The sequence below is a fragment of the Xyrauchen texanus genome, chromosome 36, assembly GCF_025860055.1.
Source record: "Xyrauchen texanus isolate HMW12.3.18 chromosome 36, RBS_HiC_50CHRs, whole genome shotgun sequence".
Taxonomy (NCBI): domain Eukaryota; kingdom Metazoa; phylum Chordata; class Actinopteri; order Cypriniformes; family Catostomidae; genus Xyrauchen; species Xyrauchen texanus.
In genome coordinates, this window is record NC_068311.1 from 35,916,071 (window position 1) to 35,933,457 (window position 17,387).

The following is a 17,387-nucleotide window of genomic DNA, read 5'->3' on the forward strand; positions in this document are numbered from 1 at the left end:
TTTAATTACCAATTTTAAATATTAAACTATATTAGTATGTGTACAGATGAACAAAACCAAGATTATGAACCATTATTAATGGTTACACAACCTTATTTCAACGTGTTACCAATAAATTTAATGAAAAGCAATCAAACAATGTCTTAATGGATAGATTACCCAAGATGTAAATATTATCATCCACATTATTCACAACTTTTTCACTGAATAGTAAATACCTGTCCTTATTATTCTCTTTCACTGATTCATCTTGTCTTCACTGGTGATTTGAAATCTCAGCACAAAAGGAAAGATTTATTTATTTGTTGTAATTATCACTCCATGTTGCAATAACTTGCTATCATTCTAAGGCCTAATTTAACTTTTACACGGATCAAACATAGTGTTTATGTGACTAAGATTATTTAATTTTTTTTACAATACGATTAGAATATAAAAAAGAAACATTCATTATTCTTAATTGTATTCTGTAAATGTATCGTTCAACTGAACTGTGCACAAGCATTTAGACTGTTTCATTAGCTGCGCTCTGTCCATGTACTAAATGAATTTGTGTCCTTGAATGAGCGGGGTTTCCCGTGCATTTAGTTGAACCGTTCACGCACTGTCAATGTCCCATTTTAGAGGTGGCCCAGATTAGTCAAGATTAGCTAATTTGTGATTTACCATCAAATGCCAAATTCAGAAACTGTTGATCAAAAACAACAAAGAAATATTTCATTCTAATCACACACACCGTTCGACGTGCCTCTTTTTAAATACCGAAATTGTTAATCGGTTATTCTACATGTGCAATAGAGATGTTTATCCCAGCCCAAGCCCGACAACAAACCGTTGGGTTTTGGACCAGGTTTTTCGACTATTGGGACAGTTAGAGCATATCTTGGCCCTTAAAAAACATATTTTCTGTTGGTTAAGAATGCAGTGTTACAGGCAGTGACAGTGTAAATATGTTTGTTTAAAAGATTTTGTTAGCTTATAGCTCACTTTGCACTTTAGTCCCTGTTATTTTGAGTACAAGGTTCCCACTCTCATTGAAAGTACTTGAATTTCAGACACGTAAATCCAAGGATTGAAAAGTCTGTGAAAATAGACATACAGTAGGTCCTTGAAAGTGCTTGAATTAGGGCAGAAAATAGGGCTGAACAATGAATCAAAATAAAATTGTAATTGCTATATGAGCTAGTTTGGTTATCAAAACGCAAGGGCTGCAATTGAATGAATCAGTCTGCATGTGCTGCTCGCTGCATGAACTCTGTGTGCACGCAGCTCTGTTCTAATACTCAAAGCACGTGTGTGTGTATTGCACACAATTTTAATCATTCTCACCAGTTCCACATAATGTGGGGAATTCTAGGACTTGTGTATTTACATTAACATGTACAGTAGTTGGGAATTTGTTAACGAAACGACACAGATGTTCAAATCAATATTGTTTCTTTCTATTGTAATTCCAGAATCAGTGCATTAAATCTGTGCTACTGCATCTGTCTCGCTTTTTCTGTATCTCTCTCTCTTGCAGTATCCAGCAGCTCATTGGAGACTTTCGAGCTTAGTGTGAGTGTGCTGTGATCAAAGGAAGTGCATTGTCGTTTATTTGCTAAACTTAAGTTCTTAAGTATGAACCTGTTATTTTTTATGCTAAATGGCTTTATACTGTGCTCTGCAAGCGAACGTCACACAAAATTTTTTCGCTTCTATTTATAATCAGTGCAATGCAACTTTCCACAGTGCAACAGTGGAGAGATTTAGTTTTGCCTCATTAAATCTGCTTGCTCTACTACAGCAGATTCAACAAGAAAGGCAGAAATAGCAAAAATGCGCATGTATAATGCAACCAGGACTACTCCGCTGCAGGGTGAAGAGAAAAGTTTAAAACAGACAACCTCATTATACTGATGAACAACTATTTTATCTCCATCTTACCTATACTGGTATTTTCTTCTAAAGTCCTAAATATATTCATATATTTATTTTTAATAAACATTATACAGTAATAACGATTTCAACTGTTAACTTTCAGTTCATTTAAATTTTAGCATTGACTTGAACTGGGATAGTTCACCCAAAAATGAAAGTTCTGTGATCATTTACTCAACTTCATGTTGCTGCAAACCTGTATGATAATACAGATGTGTCTTATTTTACTGGAAAACAAGACAGAACGCTCAGCAGAATTGAGTAAAATAAAAAAAGCAAATAATCCTATTCTGTCTGTGTAACTTTTTAAAATGTGTTTTTACTTTGTATTTTTAAAAGTTGTTTTCATCTTCATTTCTTTATTGTTAGTGAGGACATGTTTAACACAACCTTAACTCAAGCTACAAGCTGAATTGTTGGTTAATTGTTTATTAATCGTTACAATAATCACCCGAATAGTCAATTAATTATACTAATAATCGTTAGATTAGAAGATTATCAAAATAATCATTATTTGCAGCCCTTGTGGACACTCTTCTTCTTGGGTAAAAATGTCCAACGTTCAGGGTTTTTACAGACTCTAGACTCTGTTTTTCTTAAAGGTTGTGCAGTTCATTTGTTCAAATAACACAGGGCTTAGACAAAGCATTAGGCTTGGCTTAATTTAGTCCAGTTAATAGTCCCTTCAATTTCGTCATAGATATTTCTTTTGAGCTTAAAGAAAATGTTATCTGCATATTAAATATATTCGTTTCATGATCTAGGAGTCCTTTTTTAAACATGGTAATGTTTGCTGGAACGTGATCTTGATATGAGATGAAAGGTGCTTATGAAGTCCTTGAATCTGAGTAGGGTTTGACGCATATCCATTGAAACAAACATTGTTTATTCCCGAGATAAATTATTGACTGTTTCACGAGTATAGCAACAAGACATAAACAATATACACTCACCTAAAGGATTATTAGGAACACCATACTAATACTGTGTTTGACCCCCTTTCGCCTTCAGAACTGCCTTAATTCTACGTGGCATTTATTCAACAAGGTGCTGAAAGCATTCTTTAGAAATGTTGGCCCATATTGATAGGATAGCATCTTGCAGTTGATGGAGATTTGTGGGATGCACATCCAGGGCACGAAGCTCCCGTTCCACCACATCCCAAAGATGCTCTATTGGGTTGAGATCTGGTGACTGTGGGGGCCATTTTAGTACAGTTAACTCATTGTCATGTTCAAGAAACCAATTTGAAATGATTCGAGCTTTGTGACATGGTGCATTATCCTGCTGGAAGTAGCCGTCAGAGGATGGGTACATGGTGGACATAAAGGGATGGACATGGTCAGAAACAATGCTCAGGTAGGCCGTGGCATTTAAACGATGCCCAATTGGCACTAAGGGGCCTAAAGTGTGCCAAGAAAACATCCCCCACACCATTACACCACCACCACCAGCCTGCACAGTGGTAACAAGGCATGATGGATCCATGTTCTCATTCTGTTTACGCCAAATTCTGACTCTACCATCTGAATGTCTGAACAGAAATCGAGACTCATCAGACCAGGCAACATTTTTCCAGTCTTTAACTGTCCAATTTTGGTGAGCTCTTGCAAATTGTAGCCTCTTTTTCCTATTTGTAGTGGAGATGAGTGGTACCCGGTGGGGTCTTCTGCTGTTGTAGCCCATCCGCCTCAAGGTTGTGCGTGTTGTGGCTTCACAAATGCTTTTGCTGCATACCTAGGTTGTAACGAGTGTTTATTTCAGGCAAAGTTGCTCTTCTATCAGCTTGAATCAGTCGGTCCATTCTCCTCTGACCTCTAGCATCAACAAGGCATTTTCGCCCACAGGACTGCCGCATACTGGATGTTTTTCCCTTTTCACACCATTCTTTGTAAACCCTAAAAATGGTTGTGTGTGAAAATCCCAGTAACTGAGCAGATTGTGAAATACTCAGATCAGCCCATCTGGCACCATCAACCATGCCACGCTCAAAATTGCTTAAATCACCTTTCTTTCCCATTCTGACATTCAGTTTGGAGTTCAGGAGATTGTCTTGACCAGGACCACACCCCTAAATGCATTGAAGCAACTGCCATGTGATTGGTTGATTAGATAATTTCATTAATGAGAAATTGAACAGGTGTTCCTAATAATCCTTTAGGTGAGTGTATGTGTTAACATGATTTTAGTGTAAAAAAGTCACTTAACCTTTTCTGTGTGAAGTTGTATACATTTTACTTGAATATAGGAGCATTTAAACAACTTCACCACTCAAATAATACAGAAGAATGAATGTAAGTGCTTTTATAATATTACAAGCTTTAAATGTTTGCCTTTAAACACACCAAAAATGGCCCCATTCACTTCCATTATAAGTGCCTCATTGTAACCATAATTTTAGTTTTTTAAAGAAATGAGGGACGAGACGAAATTACTTTTGTGGTAATCAACATTATGCCACAAATGCTGTTTATTGAATTGAACTTATGAACCTGGAATAAATCTTTAAAGAGACAGTACTGTTTAAGCACTCGTATTAAAACTCTTTTTCTACAAATGTAAAAACACTTGAAAATGATACAAATTGTGCATGTAAACAATAAATGGGTAACTTTTTATTATATATATATATATATATATATATATATATATATATATATATATATAGATATAGATATAGATATATAGATATATATATATATATATATATATATATATATATATATATATATATACATATATATATCTATATATATAGATATACTTAGTTGGGAAGACAAGCTAATTAATCTGCCGATAGGTTTAAAAATGTATACTGAATGAAAAAACAACATTTAAAGTAAATTTATTAAAAAAATAAACAGTACGGTACTGACTGAACCAAGAAAATGTTTTGTAATTTGTTTTAATTCATTAAATAAATATATAAATATTCATATATGAACTATATTAATAAATAGTAAAGTAAATAAAAGATATACATCCAAACTGAACTGCTGGATGGTTGTGCTTGAGATGACTCCACGTGTTGGTGGTATTTTTGCCTGCAGTCGTTGATGCCCCCATGCTGATTATTTTGTCACAGATATTACACTGTCCTTTTCCTGGTGACACTTCAGTAAAATACTCCCACACTCGTACTTTCTTTGAAGCCTTTGCCCTCTAAATATTACAGGTCAAATGTGTGAAAATGTAATTATAATTAACACTTTATAATAAGGTAAATGCATTAAATAATGTTAAGAGATATAACTTAAAATGTTTAAAAATGTATTCAGTAAATGATTAAATTAACATCAACTAAAAATGAACAGTAGTTACACAGCATTTTACATGCTGCATTTAATATTTCACACTTTTGACATGCCTTAGGGTTTCTCTCCTTGTGTAAAGCGTGAGGTAAACGCTCTTTATTATCTTTATTTACAACGATCACTTCACTTCTGGTGATGGGGTCTTAAATGTGAAACTAGGGCAAACAAATAAATGAATTGCAATGTCTTGTGCTTTTTTTAACACTTCTATAAGATTCAGTGATGTTTTTTGTTTGTATTTTGCGCTGTTACGCTCGTTTAAATTGTCCATGAGAAACTCGTCTCACACACACACCGATCACTTGATGATTATCAAATCAAAATGACAAAAATACGTTTTACTGTGAGGATAAAACAATGAATTAAAATCATATGCGTTTCTGATTTGTTTATACGTTTCTCTTGACTGCATGAATAGATTTTTCTCAAATCTCTCACTACCTTTAATTATACAACTTGGCAGGCTAAAGCATAAACGTGACCGGATATAAACTAATGCAAATAGATGGTAATACATTTTATTTAAACATTTGTGTAGGACTTGCCTGTTTTTTGACACATTGCTCTAACCTATTTCCAAGCGTCCTCTCAGCCTGGTCGGCAAACATACTGCTGTTCTCTATTAATGCAGCATCTATTCAAGAAATGAATTACTTTATAATGATATGACAACATGTACTGTATACATACCTTTTAGTTGTTGGTCTTCATTGTTCAGCTCCGTGCAGTGTTCTGCTGCATTCAATGTGTCAAAACAACCACCACGAGGCATAAGGGGTACTTTTTATTTCACCTCTACTGGCCGCTCTCATTATGTATAATGACTGCACGCCCTTCCCAGCCGCTCCAGCACCAGACACAACAGGGGGAAATTATCGGTGTGGATTTTTGCAGTTAACCGTTACTTCCAGAAACCGTTTTCGGTGCTGAATAATCGGCAAAACCAATATATCGGTCAACCTCTACTTTCAACTGCTTTTATTTTCAGCAAACTTAACATCAAAGACATAAACTGAACAAGTTTCACAGACATGTGACTAACAGAAATTGAATAATGTGTCCCTGAACAAGGGGGGGGGCATCACCCCTGGGGTCCGACCATCACCCCTGGGGTCCGACCATCACCCCTGGTGAGACAAAACGGGGACTCGTCAGTGAAGAGCACTTTTTTACCAGTCCTGTCTGGTCCAGCTAAAGTGGGTTTGTGCCCATTGGCGACGTTGTTGCCGGTGATGTCTGGTAAGGACCTGCCTTACAACAGGCCTACAAGCCCTCAGTCCAGCCTATTGCAGGCATTGTGAGCACTGATGGAGGGATTGTGCATTCCTGGTGTAACTCGGGCAGTAGTTGTTGCCATCCTGTACCTGTCCCACAGGTGTGATATTCCGATCCTCTGCAGGTGTTGTTACTGCCTATTGGTTTGTTGGTGCCAGATGGGCTGGTTTGAGTATTTCTGTAATCGCCGATCTCTGATTTTCACACACAACAGTCTCTAGAATTTACGCAGAATGGTGCCAAAAAAACAAACATCCAGTGAGCGGCAGTTCTGCAGATGGAAACGCCTTGTTGATGAGAGAGGTCAGAAGAGAATGGCCAGACTGGTTTGAACTGACAGTCTATGGTAACTCAGATAACCACTCTGTACAATTGTGGTGAGAAGAATATCATCTCAGAATGCTAATCTGAGATGCAGGTTGGTGCTGTTTTGGCAGCACAAGGGGGACCTACACAATATTAGGCAGGTGGTTTTAATGTTGTGGTTGATCAGTGTGCATATATATATACACACACACACACACATCACATTTGATAAAATACGTGAATTTGTACATTTTGAAAATCTAAAATGTGACATGATGAAAAGCTAATGATAAAATGTATTTTTATTTTATTTATATTTTCATAATCCAAAATATACATGTGTATATCGCTTTCCCGGTCCGACGTGCCGCACTCGACCCACGGTGTGTTTCAGAGGTTTATGTTTTTGAAAGATAAAACTCCCCAAAAAAAAAAGTAAACATAATACATATATTTGGAAAGCTGAGATACTCGTGATTCGAACGATGTAAACCTTTTTAAGATACAATCACAACAGCAGGTACAATCTATATCTTTGTCAGACCACCAACATATAAACAACCAAAAACAAAATTTAGGCAACTCACCTATGAAGCCTCATATTAGTCCACTGAGGCATAACTTCCCGACAAAAACGGTGTTGTTTCATTGTCAAATGTCCAAACGATCAAATCAAGTAAAATGTTTAGTCCAAATCACATTATTACATCAATAAATATCCACAGACTCTTGTTGCATCATTTCAAAGCACCTGGCAGCTGTGCCTAATCTTTCACATATTACCGGTAATAACTTCAGTTCAGATGTAAACATTTCCTATATCCAGTATCAAAATGGAAGCACGCACTCTGACCTTTCGATTGACACCTCATTTGACCCAATAGGAGCTTCCATGTCCTATCCAAAGCCTTCAATACCCAACCACAGTCTGTGTCGAATGTAAGGGCATACCCACATTCCTTTGTTTACTGATCAAACCAATTACATCGAAGAGTGGAAATGACTGACGCATCGTATAGCCAATGAAATTCTGAAAACAGTGATATGCGGCTTTAGTTGAACCATTAGAGCACGGTTCTCTTATGCGTGTGTGTAAGCAGCCTCGAAGTTTACCGACAGTTTTACGCCTCACGCGATAAAGCCATTGGAGAACTGTTTTGGAACTGTTTACACATTTGGCGATTTAAATATGGTGAAACGGACGCTAAAAACAGGATTTTCACCCCAGGATGTGATATAAGAAGGCATTCATTGTCAAAATTCTGAGTTTGGAGATGAAATTTCTGAAAACAATACGGATGATTTGGAGGCAGAGGAAATATGGAGAGATGAGACATGGCTCTGGACAAGTAAGTGTTTTCTTGTGTTTTATAACATATATTACTGTATATTCCGCATAAATAAGCTTTAGTTTGAATAATGAACACATTTTGTAATTACCCTTTGTCGTGTGTTTCCTCAGTGAGTGTTTGAACCGTTTGTGCGTGTTTTTTGTATTTGTATGTGCGTGTGTGAGGTTTTAGTTCATTGTTTGTTTCAGATCTATTGACATGCTATATAGATGTTTTGTATATTTACTGTAAATATATATATATATATATATATATATATATATATATAAATAAATAAATATAAGTTGAAAATAAGAATATATGTTGTGTTTGAGAGTCTATTTGTTACAATGCGGGAGGTGGGGGAGGTGTAGGCCCATCTATTTGTTACAATGCTGAATTGATGGGGGAGGTGTAGGCCCATCTCTTTGTTCCATAGTACATTGGCAAAGTATACAGTATTTACAGTAAATATACATACAATAATGCATATTTACACACTCGAAAAGAAAAACTATATATATATATATATATATATATATATATATATATATATATAATACAGAAAAGATGGAAAAGTTGTGTCTAGCTTTGTAAATTACATTTATTTATTCTCCCCACTCAGCAAGCGGCCACATAAAGTGGAGCAGCAGGACAGCACCTCATCAAGAGAGGAAGGCTTTCAGAGAGACCCTTGCTGAGGAGCTGGCAGAGTTGGGGTCTCACTCCACAGCCAGACCCGTATCTCCTGCTCCACGAAGAGCAGATCACAGGCCGTTGCACATCACCAAATCTTGCACCGCTGGTCGTCTGAAGTGCAGGCAGTGTCATGCAAAGACACCAGTGAAGTACTCTTCCTGTGTTCTGCCTTTGTGCTTTGTACCCAAATGTGACTGCTACAATGACTGGCATGTTGCTAGAAACATGTACAATTTTATAATGGTTTGTAAATACTTTGTGTAAAAATTCATGTAAATAGTTTGTTGTGTATTTTTTATATAAACAAATTGTCCACCATAGCACTAGTTTTGACTCTTTTATATGCACAACATTTAGTTTCAAGAAGGGAAAAGGCACTCTAATGTGTTTATGCATCAGTTACTCTGTGTCAGCAAAACTAATAGTGGATCTGGATATGGAATATGATAGCTCTAAGTGTCATCTTTCATTAGAGCCCAAAATTATGAATGTACGTTGAAGCGTTCAAAAGTAGGAGCCTTTTTGTCCTAGGTTACCAAAGGGTCCTTTTGGAGTATCCAAAAGGCACTTTTGTAAAACGCCTGGGTGTACCCTTAGAAAAACATGTGTAAAATATTCATTTTTTATGGTATTGTTCTAAAATTTGAACTTGGACTAGGTAAGGCTTCATGCTGTGATCCCATTGTGTTCTCAAGCTAATAGCTACAAGTTATAGTCATCTGCAGGCATCTGTATGCAAAAAAAATTTCAGGCGGAAAAAAAAAACTTCTATTTCATTGTGTTCAAACTTCTATTACTCAGAATCAGTAGCACTTACAGTAATTCTGACTGCTGGGGAAAAAACTTCAGAGTGTCCCCTTTCAAATGTGCCCAAAACCATGCATGTACTCCAAACGGTTCAAGAACAGCTTTAAATTTACTTTTGGTATGCCTTGATTAGGCGTTTTAGGCTAATTTTACAGGATTGGGAAGAGGATATATACATATATATATATAATTAACATTAGCTGAGAGAGAATTTCCTTCATACATATATGCACAAAATGAACATTATAACTGAAATATACCCATATGAATCTGAACTGACTCAAGAGCTTGTGAATTGGAACGAAATCGAACTGGGAAATCTGTATCAATACCCAGCCCTATTTGGCTCTCTATTTGACCTTCCATGAACCTTTTCATTTCCGAAAGTGATATCTGATTTTTTTATTTATCTCTTTCTTGAATTATTTAAGGTTTTATTATTATTATTTTTTAATGTATTTTTTATTTTGTTCAAAATTGTATGAATGAATTATATGTAGTGAGGTTTGTGACCGTGATGTAGCATACTGTTATTTGAAGCAGTATGCTAGTATTCCATTTCAAACATGAAGCCCATCTCTTCCTCTCTGTTTAACAAATAGGACATCTTCAATAAGCTCCAGTAGGAGGGGCTCCCAGAGCCAGTCGTTTAAAGGAGTGTGCTTTGATGACGATGAGGTATGGTTATCATGCATTCACAATTCTACACAGTTTTGATTTCAAATATGGTCTTTACTAATTATTTCCTTTTATACATCAACAACTCCAGCTTCCCACATGGAATCATTTAATTAATTTGTTGATGAATTGATCTTTTTTTTCCCTCCTCTCCTCTCAGGAAGAGTTTGATCCATTTAAGGGCTCAAGACAGCAGCGAAGATGATGACATATGTCTTCTCATTAATGTACAAGTTTTTCTCAGTCTATCCACAGTCTGTGAAGAGTTCTGACTTAACCTGTTTTATGTTCAAGGTTAATTTAGTTGTTTTAAAAAACCTTGTTTAATGCAAGTTAAATGTCACTGGTGCATATCATTTTTCCAGGAATTTAAGGACATGTATCCATGTGAGTTTAAATTTGTTCCATGCTATTAAAAAGCATCAACCGTTCTCCTTCCATCTACATTTGTAAGAAAATCAGTTGTTGCTACAGAGCACATTTCACAAATTTCAACATTGCCTACGATCACACATGCATCGAAAGAACTGATCATTTCAAATGTACTTACATGTTTACTTGTAATGTTTTCATTATAAAAAGCAAGCAAAAAATGTGTATGTTGCCTATTCGTTGAATTTTTGAGCTGTGCCGAGTTGTGAAAGGTGTTTACTGGTCTGAGTCTTGTTGCTGTAGTGGAAGAGTTTGCTTTTACAATGCTAGTATTAGTCAATGTTCTTTCATTTGTCTTGTTTGACTGTTTCTTGCATCTTGAAAACCCCCTCAGACAAAGACCCACTGTTTTTCTTAAAGATGATTCATATGCATGCAGTCACACAAGGTTAAACTGCCACATCACGTTCAGTTGCTTGCACGACATGAGAGAACAAATGGCAAAACATATCTACATGCACCTTAATTAAAAAATTAAAAAAGAGATTTTCATCTGGAAAATAACATTTTGAAGGATTATAAAGGCACCATTCATACACATGGCATCAAAGTATGCATTGTCAAGAGGTTCAGATGTTCAAACCAAACATCAGAATAGAGGAGAAATGTGATTGAATTGACCATGTATTTACAGTTAGGGTCTAGACAGTGTTATGAAAATGTACCCCAAAATAACTTCTATAAAATTGTAATCAAATTACTTCGCTGATTACATAGTGTAATAGCATTACTTTCTAAAATACTTTAAACTTTTTCCGCTCAACCACTTCAAAATAATGTCTGTTATTCCTCCATGTTCATTTTCACATCCACTTGTTCGGGGTGCGTACACGAAGCTGCAGCAGACTCATCAGTTTTGGTGTAACACATTACATTTCAGGATTTTACTTATAAACCGGGTCTCCCACACAGTTGACAGTCAGTCTTGTCACTTAACCGATGCAGTAATGTCTGATAGGAGATGCCGCTTGTCAGTAACTTGGGCTGATGCCAGGGTACTGGAACATTCAGAAACGCACCTGACAGCGCATGCAGAGGACAAATTGCGCATGTATTACCACGGTGACAAATATAATGGGTGTGGTGGAACAGTACATTAGCAGCATCAATGTGCAGTTGACACACCTGTCAAAACAAGTACAACCGCACCAATATATTATACCATGATCAGTATGTGGCGGCATGCTTTTACAACACAAGTGTTAATTTCTAGAAATTAACTGACTACACCACCCAGGGAATTATATCAATGAACCCTTATTAGCAAGGTTTGTGGTACTCAAAATTAAGGCAAAGACATGTTTTCAATAAAGAATAAACTTGAACTATCCGAGGGTGTGTTCTCGAACCAATACCCACTTGTGCACAGCAAGCAAAAGGGCAAGTCAACCTAAATACAGTGAAGTGGAAACGGCAAGCAATGAGGGAAACCCACCACTAGGTGACTAGCCTCCCCAAATGGGGTGTCCAGCTCCTGCTTGGAAAACAAAATGGAAAAAAAAGCTAACTAAACAATTAAAATTGCATCTAAAACTACATGCAAAAAGGATTCCAGTTGGCAGCAGATCACCACAAGGAACCGACAGAATCACTAGTCCCAATTAAAGCAGGAAATCAAAGCAAAAAACAGCTTCATTAAAAGCAAATCACAAAGATGTAGTCAGTACCACAAAGCTACAGAAATCAAACCGTTGAACCGTAAACAACGGAGGAAATAAAATCAAGCAATATGAATAAAACAAATGATCCAGGTAATGAATGGAGTCACAAAAATAAACCCAGCAATTGAGGGTGTCAATGTAAAGATAAGAACCACTAAATAAAAAAATAAAAGAATCAGGTAAAACCGTAACACAAATAAATAAAGACAAAACAGCAGCTTGAGCCGTTGTGTACCGCTTCCGTGACTACAGCAGCTACCAGGTGCATGTCAAACTACCCACAAGCCAAAAAGAAGGGCACATGTTTTGGACAGATAGCCTGGATTAGACCGGATCAGCAGGTCAGCTTAGTGAGAGCAGCACAACAAAACACAACGTAGTTCAGAGCAACAGGAGAGAAAAAACCATAGAAGACAACCAGAATGGACGGAAAGTCAAAAGCACCTTTACCTTCTACCCCCCACTATATAATGGCTGAGATTGGCATCACCTCACCCGCTACCTCAGAAAATAGAGCCTAATACTTAAAGGTGCATGACTCTTAAAGGGAAACCCCTTAAAGATGCAGATATCAATAACGCCACAAGTAGAAACATGAGTAATGTTTTAAGACAAATCTACTACCTTGAACATAGGCCTAATTAAAATACACTTAACAAGCTTTCCTTGATGAATTGTCTTCAAAATATTTAGACACTTGAAGAAAGTGATATATGTCTGGATTCATTTCTTAATTGGACTGTACAGTGTCATACTTTTAAAATGTTTTATCTAATGTAATAAAATTTGGGTATCGGGTCCGATACCGCACTCATGTACTAGTACTCGTACTAACTTTTTTGCGGTTTAATAATCACTTTGCGTCATGTAGAGACCGACTTTTCCAGATTGGGAAGCTGCCGTCAAAATGTCAGAGCTCCTTTGTCAAAACAACACAGAAACACTTCAAAATAAAAGCTCAGCCAAAATAAAAGCTTGATTTAAAGGGGGGAAAGTATCACAAAAATAGATCACTACTGTATAGTTATGCAATATGCACTGTAATACTACTAATAATAATAAATATGTATTGTTCTGTATAGAAGAAATTCATTTGATACAAATAATACCATATCATGTTGAAAATTAATTGTTATAATTTAATTGGATAAAACTTTTAATGAATGTACTGTATTTATTTAAACATCATTTTGATGATAAAATTGAAATAAATAATTTTTATTCTTGGGCGTGTTTTGTATAAGAAGTAACAAATAAGCTTCATCTGTGATCAACATATCTTTTCTTTCTTGATTGTGAACTACTAATTTTATACAACTTCTCTTTTACAAGCTTGACTTTATAATGTCATATAACCACTTAAAATATCTTGTGGATGTTTATAAGAAGACATTCCTTTTGTCAATTTACTTAGAGGATGCCTAATAAATGTATATACTGTGGCGGCCAAACATTTAGAATAATGTAAAGATTTTTATGTTTCGGAAGGAAATTTATACTTTAATTCACCAAAGTGGCATTCAATTGATCACAAAGTATAGTCAGGATATTACTGATGTAAAAAACAGCACCATCACTATTTGAAAAAAGTCATTTTTGATCAAATCTAGACATGCCCCATTTCCAGCAGCCATCACTCCAACACATTATCCTTGAGTAATCATGGAGTGGTGGTGGTGTAGTGGTCTAAGCACATAACTGGTAATCAGATGGATGCTGGTTCGAGCCCAACAACCACCACCATTGTGTCCTTGAGCAAGGCTTTGGATAAAAGTGTCTGCTAAATGAAAATGTAAATCATGCTAAATTGCTAATTTGGTTCTAGAAAATCACTTGCCATTATATCAAACACAGTTGAAATCTATTTGGTTCATTAAATTAAGCTTAACATTGTATTTGCCACAGTATGCAATAGACTGGCAAGTCTTAAGGTCAATATTAGGTAAAAAAAATGGCAAAAAAGAAACTGCTTTCTCTAGAAACTCATCAGTCAATCATTGTTTTGAGGAATGAAGGCTATACAATGCTTGAAACTGCTCCAAAAAAAACTGAAGATTTCATACAAAGGTGTACACTACAGTCTTTATAGACAAAGGACAGAATGAGATGTGGAAGTCCAGATCTACAACTAAACAAGAGGATAAGTACATCAGAGACTCTAGATTGAGAAATAGACACCTCACATGTCCTCCGCTGACAGCTTCATTGAATTCTACCCGCTCAACACCAGTTTCATGTACAACAGTAAAGAGTAGACTCAGGGGTGCAGGACTTATGGGAAGAATTGCAAAGAAAAAGACACCTTTGAAACAGAAAAACTAAAAGAAAAGTTTAGAGTGGGCAAAGAAAAACAGACATTGAACAACAGATAATTGGAAAAGAGTGTTCTGGATCTTAACCCCATTGAGCTTTTGTGGGATCAGCTAGACTGTAAGGTGTGTGAGAAGTGCCCGAAAAGACAGACACATCTATGGTAAGTGCTGCAGGAAGTGTGGGGTGAAATTTGTTGTAACAGATATCTTTACTTTGTCCTTTTCTAAATGGTTACTGGGATTTCCTACAATCAAATTTTGATTTACATTTTTTTGTATAGTTACATGAATACAAAGCTGATTACAGGTGAAACTCGAAAAATTAGAATATCGTGCAAAAGTTCATTAATTTCAGTAATTCAACTTAAAAGGTGAAACTAATATATTATATAGACTCATTACAAGCAAAGTAAGATATTTCAAGCCTTTATTTGATATAATTTTGATGATTATGGCTTACAGCTTATGAAAACCCCAAATTCAGAATCTCAGAAAATTAGAATATTGTGAAAAGGTTCAGTATTGTAGGCTCAAAGTGTCACACTCTAATCAGCTAAACACCTGCAAAGGGTTCCTGAGCCTTTAAATGGTCTCTCAGTCTGGTTCAGTTGAATTCACAATCATGGGGAAGACTGCTGACCTGACAGTTGTGCAGAAAACCATCATTGACACCCTCCACAAGGAGGGAAAGCCTCAAAAGGTAATTGCAAAAGAAGTTGGATGTTCTCAAAGTGCTGTATCAAAGCACATTAATAGAAAGTTAAGTGGAAGGGAAAAGTGTGGAAGAAAAAGGTGCACAAGCAGCAGGGATGACCGTAGCCTGGAGAGGATTGTCAGGAAAAGGCCATTCAAATGTGTGGGGAGCTTCACAAGGAGTGGACTGAGGCTGGAGTTACTGCATCAAGAGCCACCACACACAGACGGGTCCAGGACATGGGCTTCAAATGTCAAACGTCTTACCTGGACTAAAGAAAAAAAGAACTGGTCTGTTGCTCAGTGGTCCAAAGTCCTCTTTTCTGATGAGAGCAAATTTTGCATCTCATTTGGAAACCAAGGTCCCAGAGTCTGGAGGAAGAATGGAGAGGCACACAATCCAAGATGCTTGAAGTCCAGTGTGAAGTTTCCACAGTCTGTGTTGGTTTGGGGAGCCATGTCATCGGCTGGTGTTGGTCCACTGTGCTTTATTAAGTCCAGAGTCAACGTAGCCGTCTACCGGGATATTTTAGAGCACTTCATGCTTCCTTCAGCAGACAAGCTTTATGGAGATGCTGACTTCATTTTCCAGCAGGACTTGGCACCTGCCCACACTGCCAAAAGTACCAAAACCTGGTTCAATGACCATGGTATTACTGTGCTTGATTGGCGAGCAAACTCGCCTGACCTGAACCCCATAGAGAATCTATGGGGCATTGCCAAGAGAAAGATGAGAGACATGAGACCAAACAATGCAGAAGAGCTGAAGGCTGCTATTGAAGCATCTTGGTCTTCCATAACACCTCAGCAGTGCCACAGGCTGATAGCATCCATGCCACGCCGCATTGAGGCAGTAATTAATGCAAAAGGGGCCCAAACCAAGTACTGAGTACATATGCATGATTCTACGTTTCAGAGGGCCGACATTTCTGTATTTAAAATCCTTTTTTTTTTATTGATTTCATGTAATATTCTAATTTTCTGAGATTCTGAATTTGGGGTTTTCATAAGCTGTAAGCCATAATCATAAAGATTATATCAAATAAAGGCTTGAAATATCTTACTTTGCTTGTAATGAGTCTATATAATATATTAGTTTCACCTTTTAAGTTGAATTACTGAAATTAATGAACTTTTGCATGATATTCTAATTTTTCGAGTTTCACCTGTATTTGACTATGATGATTCGCTGTGGTTACTCTATGATTGGTAGGTCCCTTTGGTTACTGTAAATATTGTGGTGCACTAGACTGTGCAGTGACCTGTTGAATGGGAAAATTGGGGAGATACTCTATAGCACCAAAACCATGTAAAATATTTGAGTGCTTATCTTGTGAACCATTTGTCCTAGAAATACAATTCTTTATCTGATTACACTCCTCCTCATGATTCCAACATTAAGAATCCGCCCATTACAGTTGCCGCCAACTTGAATTCTTTCATTTATAATTGTTTTGCTACTCTTCCTTGAACTTTTGTAATCTCTAGACCAAGCAGCGCAGATTCAATAATATAGAATTTAGATTTTCACCACAGTTGAAAAGTTAACACAAATTTAACAAGGTCAAAGTAAAAATCTATGTAAGGCTATATCTCGGCAACAGAAAACAAAACTTGGTATGCTTCATCAGGACACTGACCTGAGGGTACATGCAGAGTTTGGTGGCAGTGCCACCTATGGGTCAAAAAAGTGCTATTTTTGCCCATAACTTTTGAACCATATGTCCTAAAATCAGGAGGTGTCTATGAATTCTGTGTGTCATAAGGATTTCAACTATACCAAATTTTCTCACATCAACCATACTGTCCCTCAGCCAAAGTGAATTGTATTAAAATGTGACATATCTTTTAAAAGCATTCAGATTTAAAAGAAATGTGGTATGCATCATTGACATTATGTCCTGCCATGCTGCCACTGCAACCAAGTGGCTCAATGTGTTAAATATTTGACTATAGTTA

General features: G+C 36.6%; 1 protein-coding gene across 3 annotated transcripts in view; it reads left to right on the plus strand.

Annotated features, from left to right (window-relative positions):
• The window catches only part of mre11a (MRE11 homolog A, double strand break repair nuclease), an 80,397-nt gene extending 69,470 nt beyond the window's left edge, over positions 1-10,927 (plus strand). For all 3 annotated transcript variants that reach the window (XM_052107109.1, XM_052107108.1, XM_052107110.1), the window contains 2 exons: positions 10,255-10,330; positions 10,491-10,927. In XM_052107109.1, the coding sequence (XP_051963069.1) occupies positions 10,255-10,330; positions 10,491-10,535 (121 nt within the window). In that variant the 3' untranslated portion in view covers positions 10,536-10,927. The remainder of the gene's footprint in view (positions 1-10,254; positions 10,331-10,490) is intronic.
• The last annotated feature ends 6,460 nt before the right edge of the window (positions 10,928-17,387 follow it).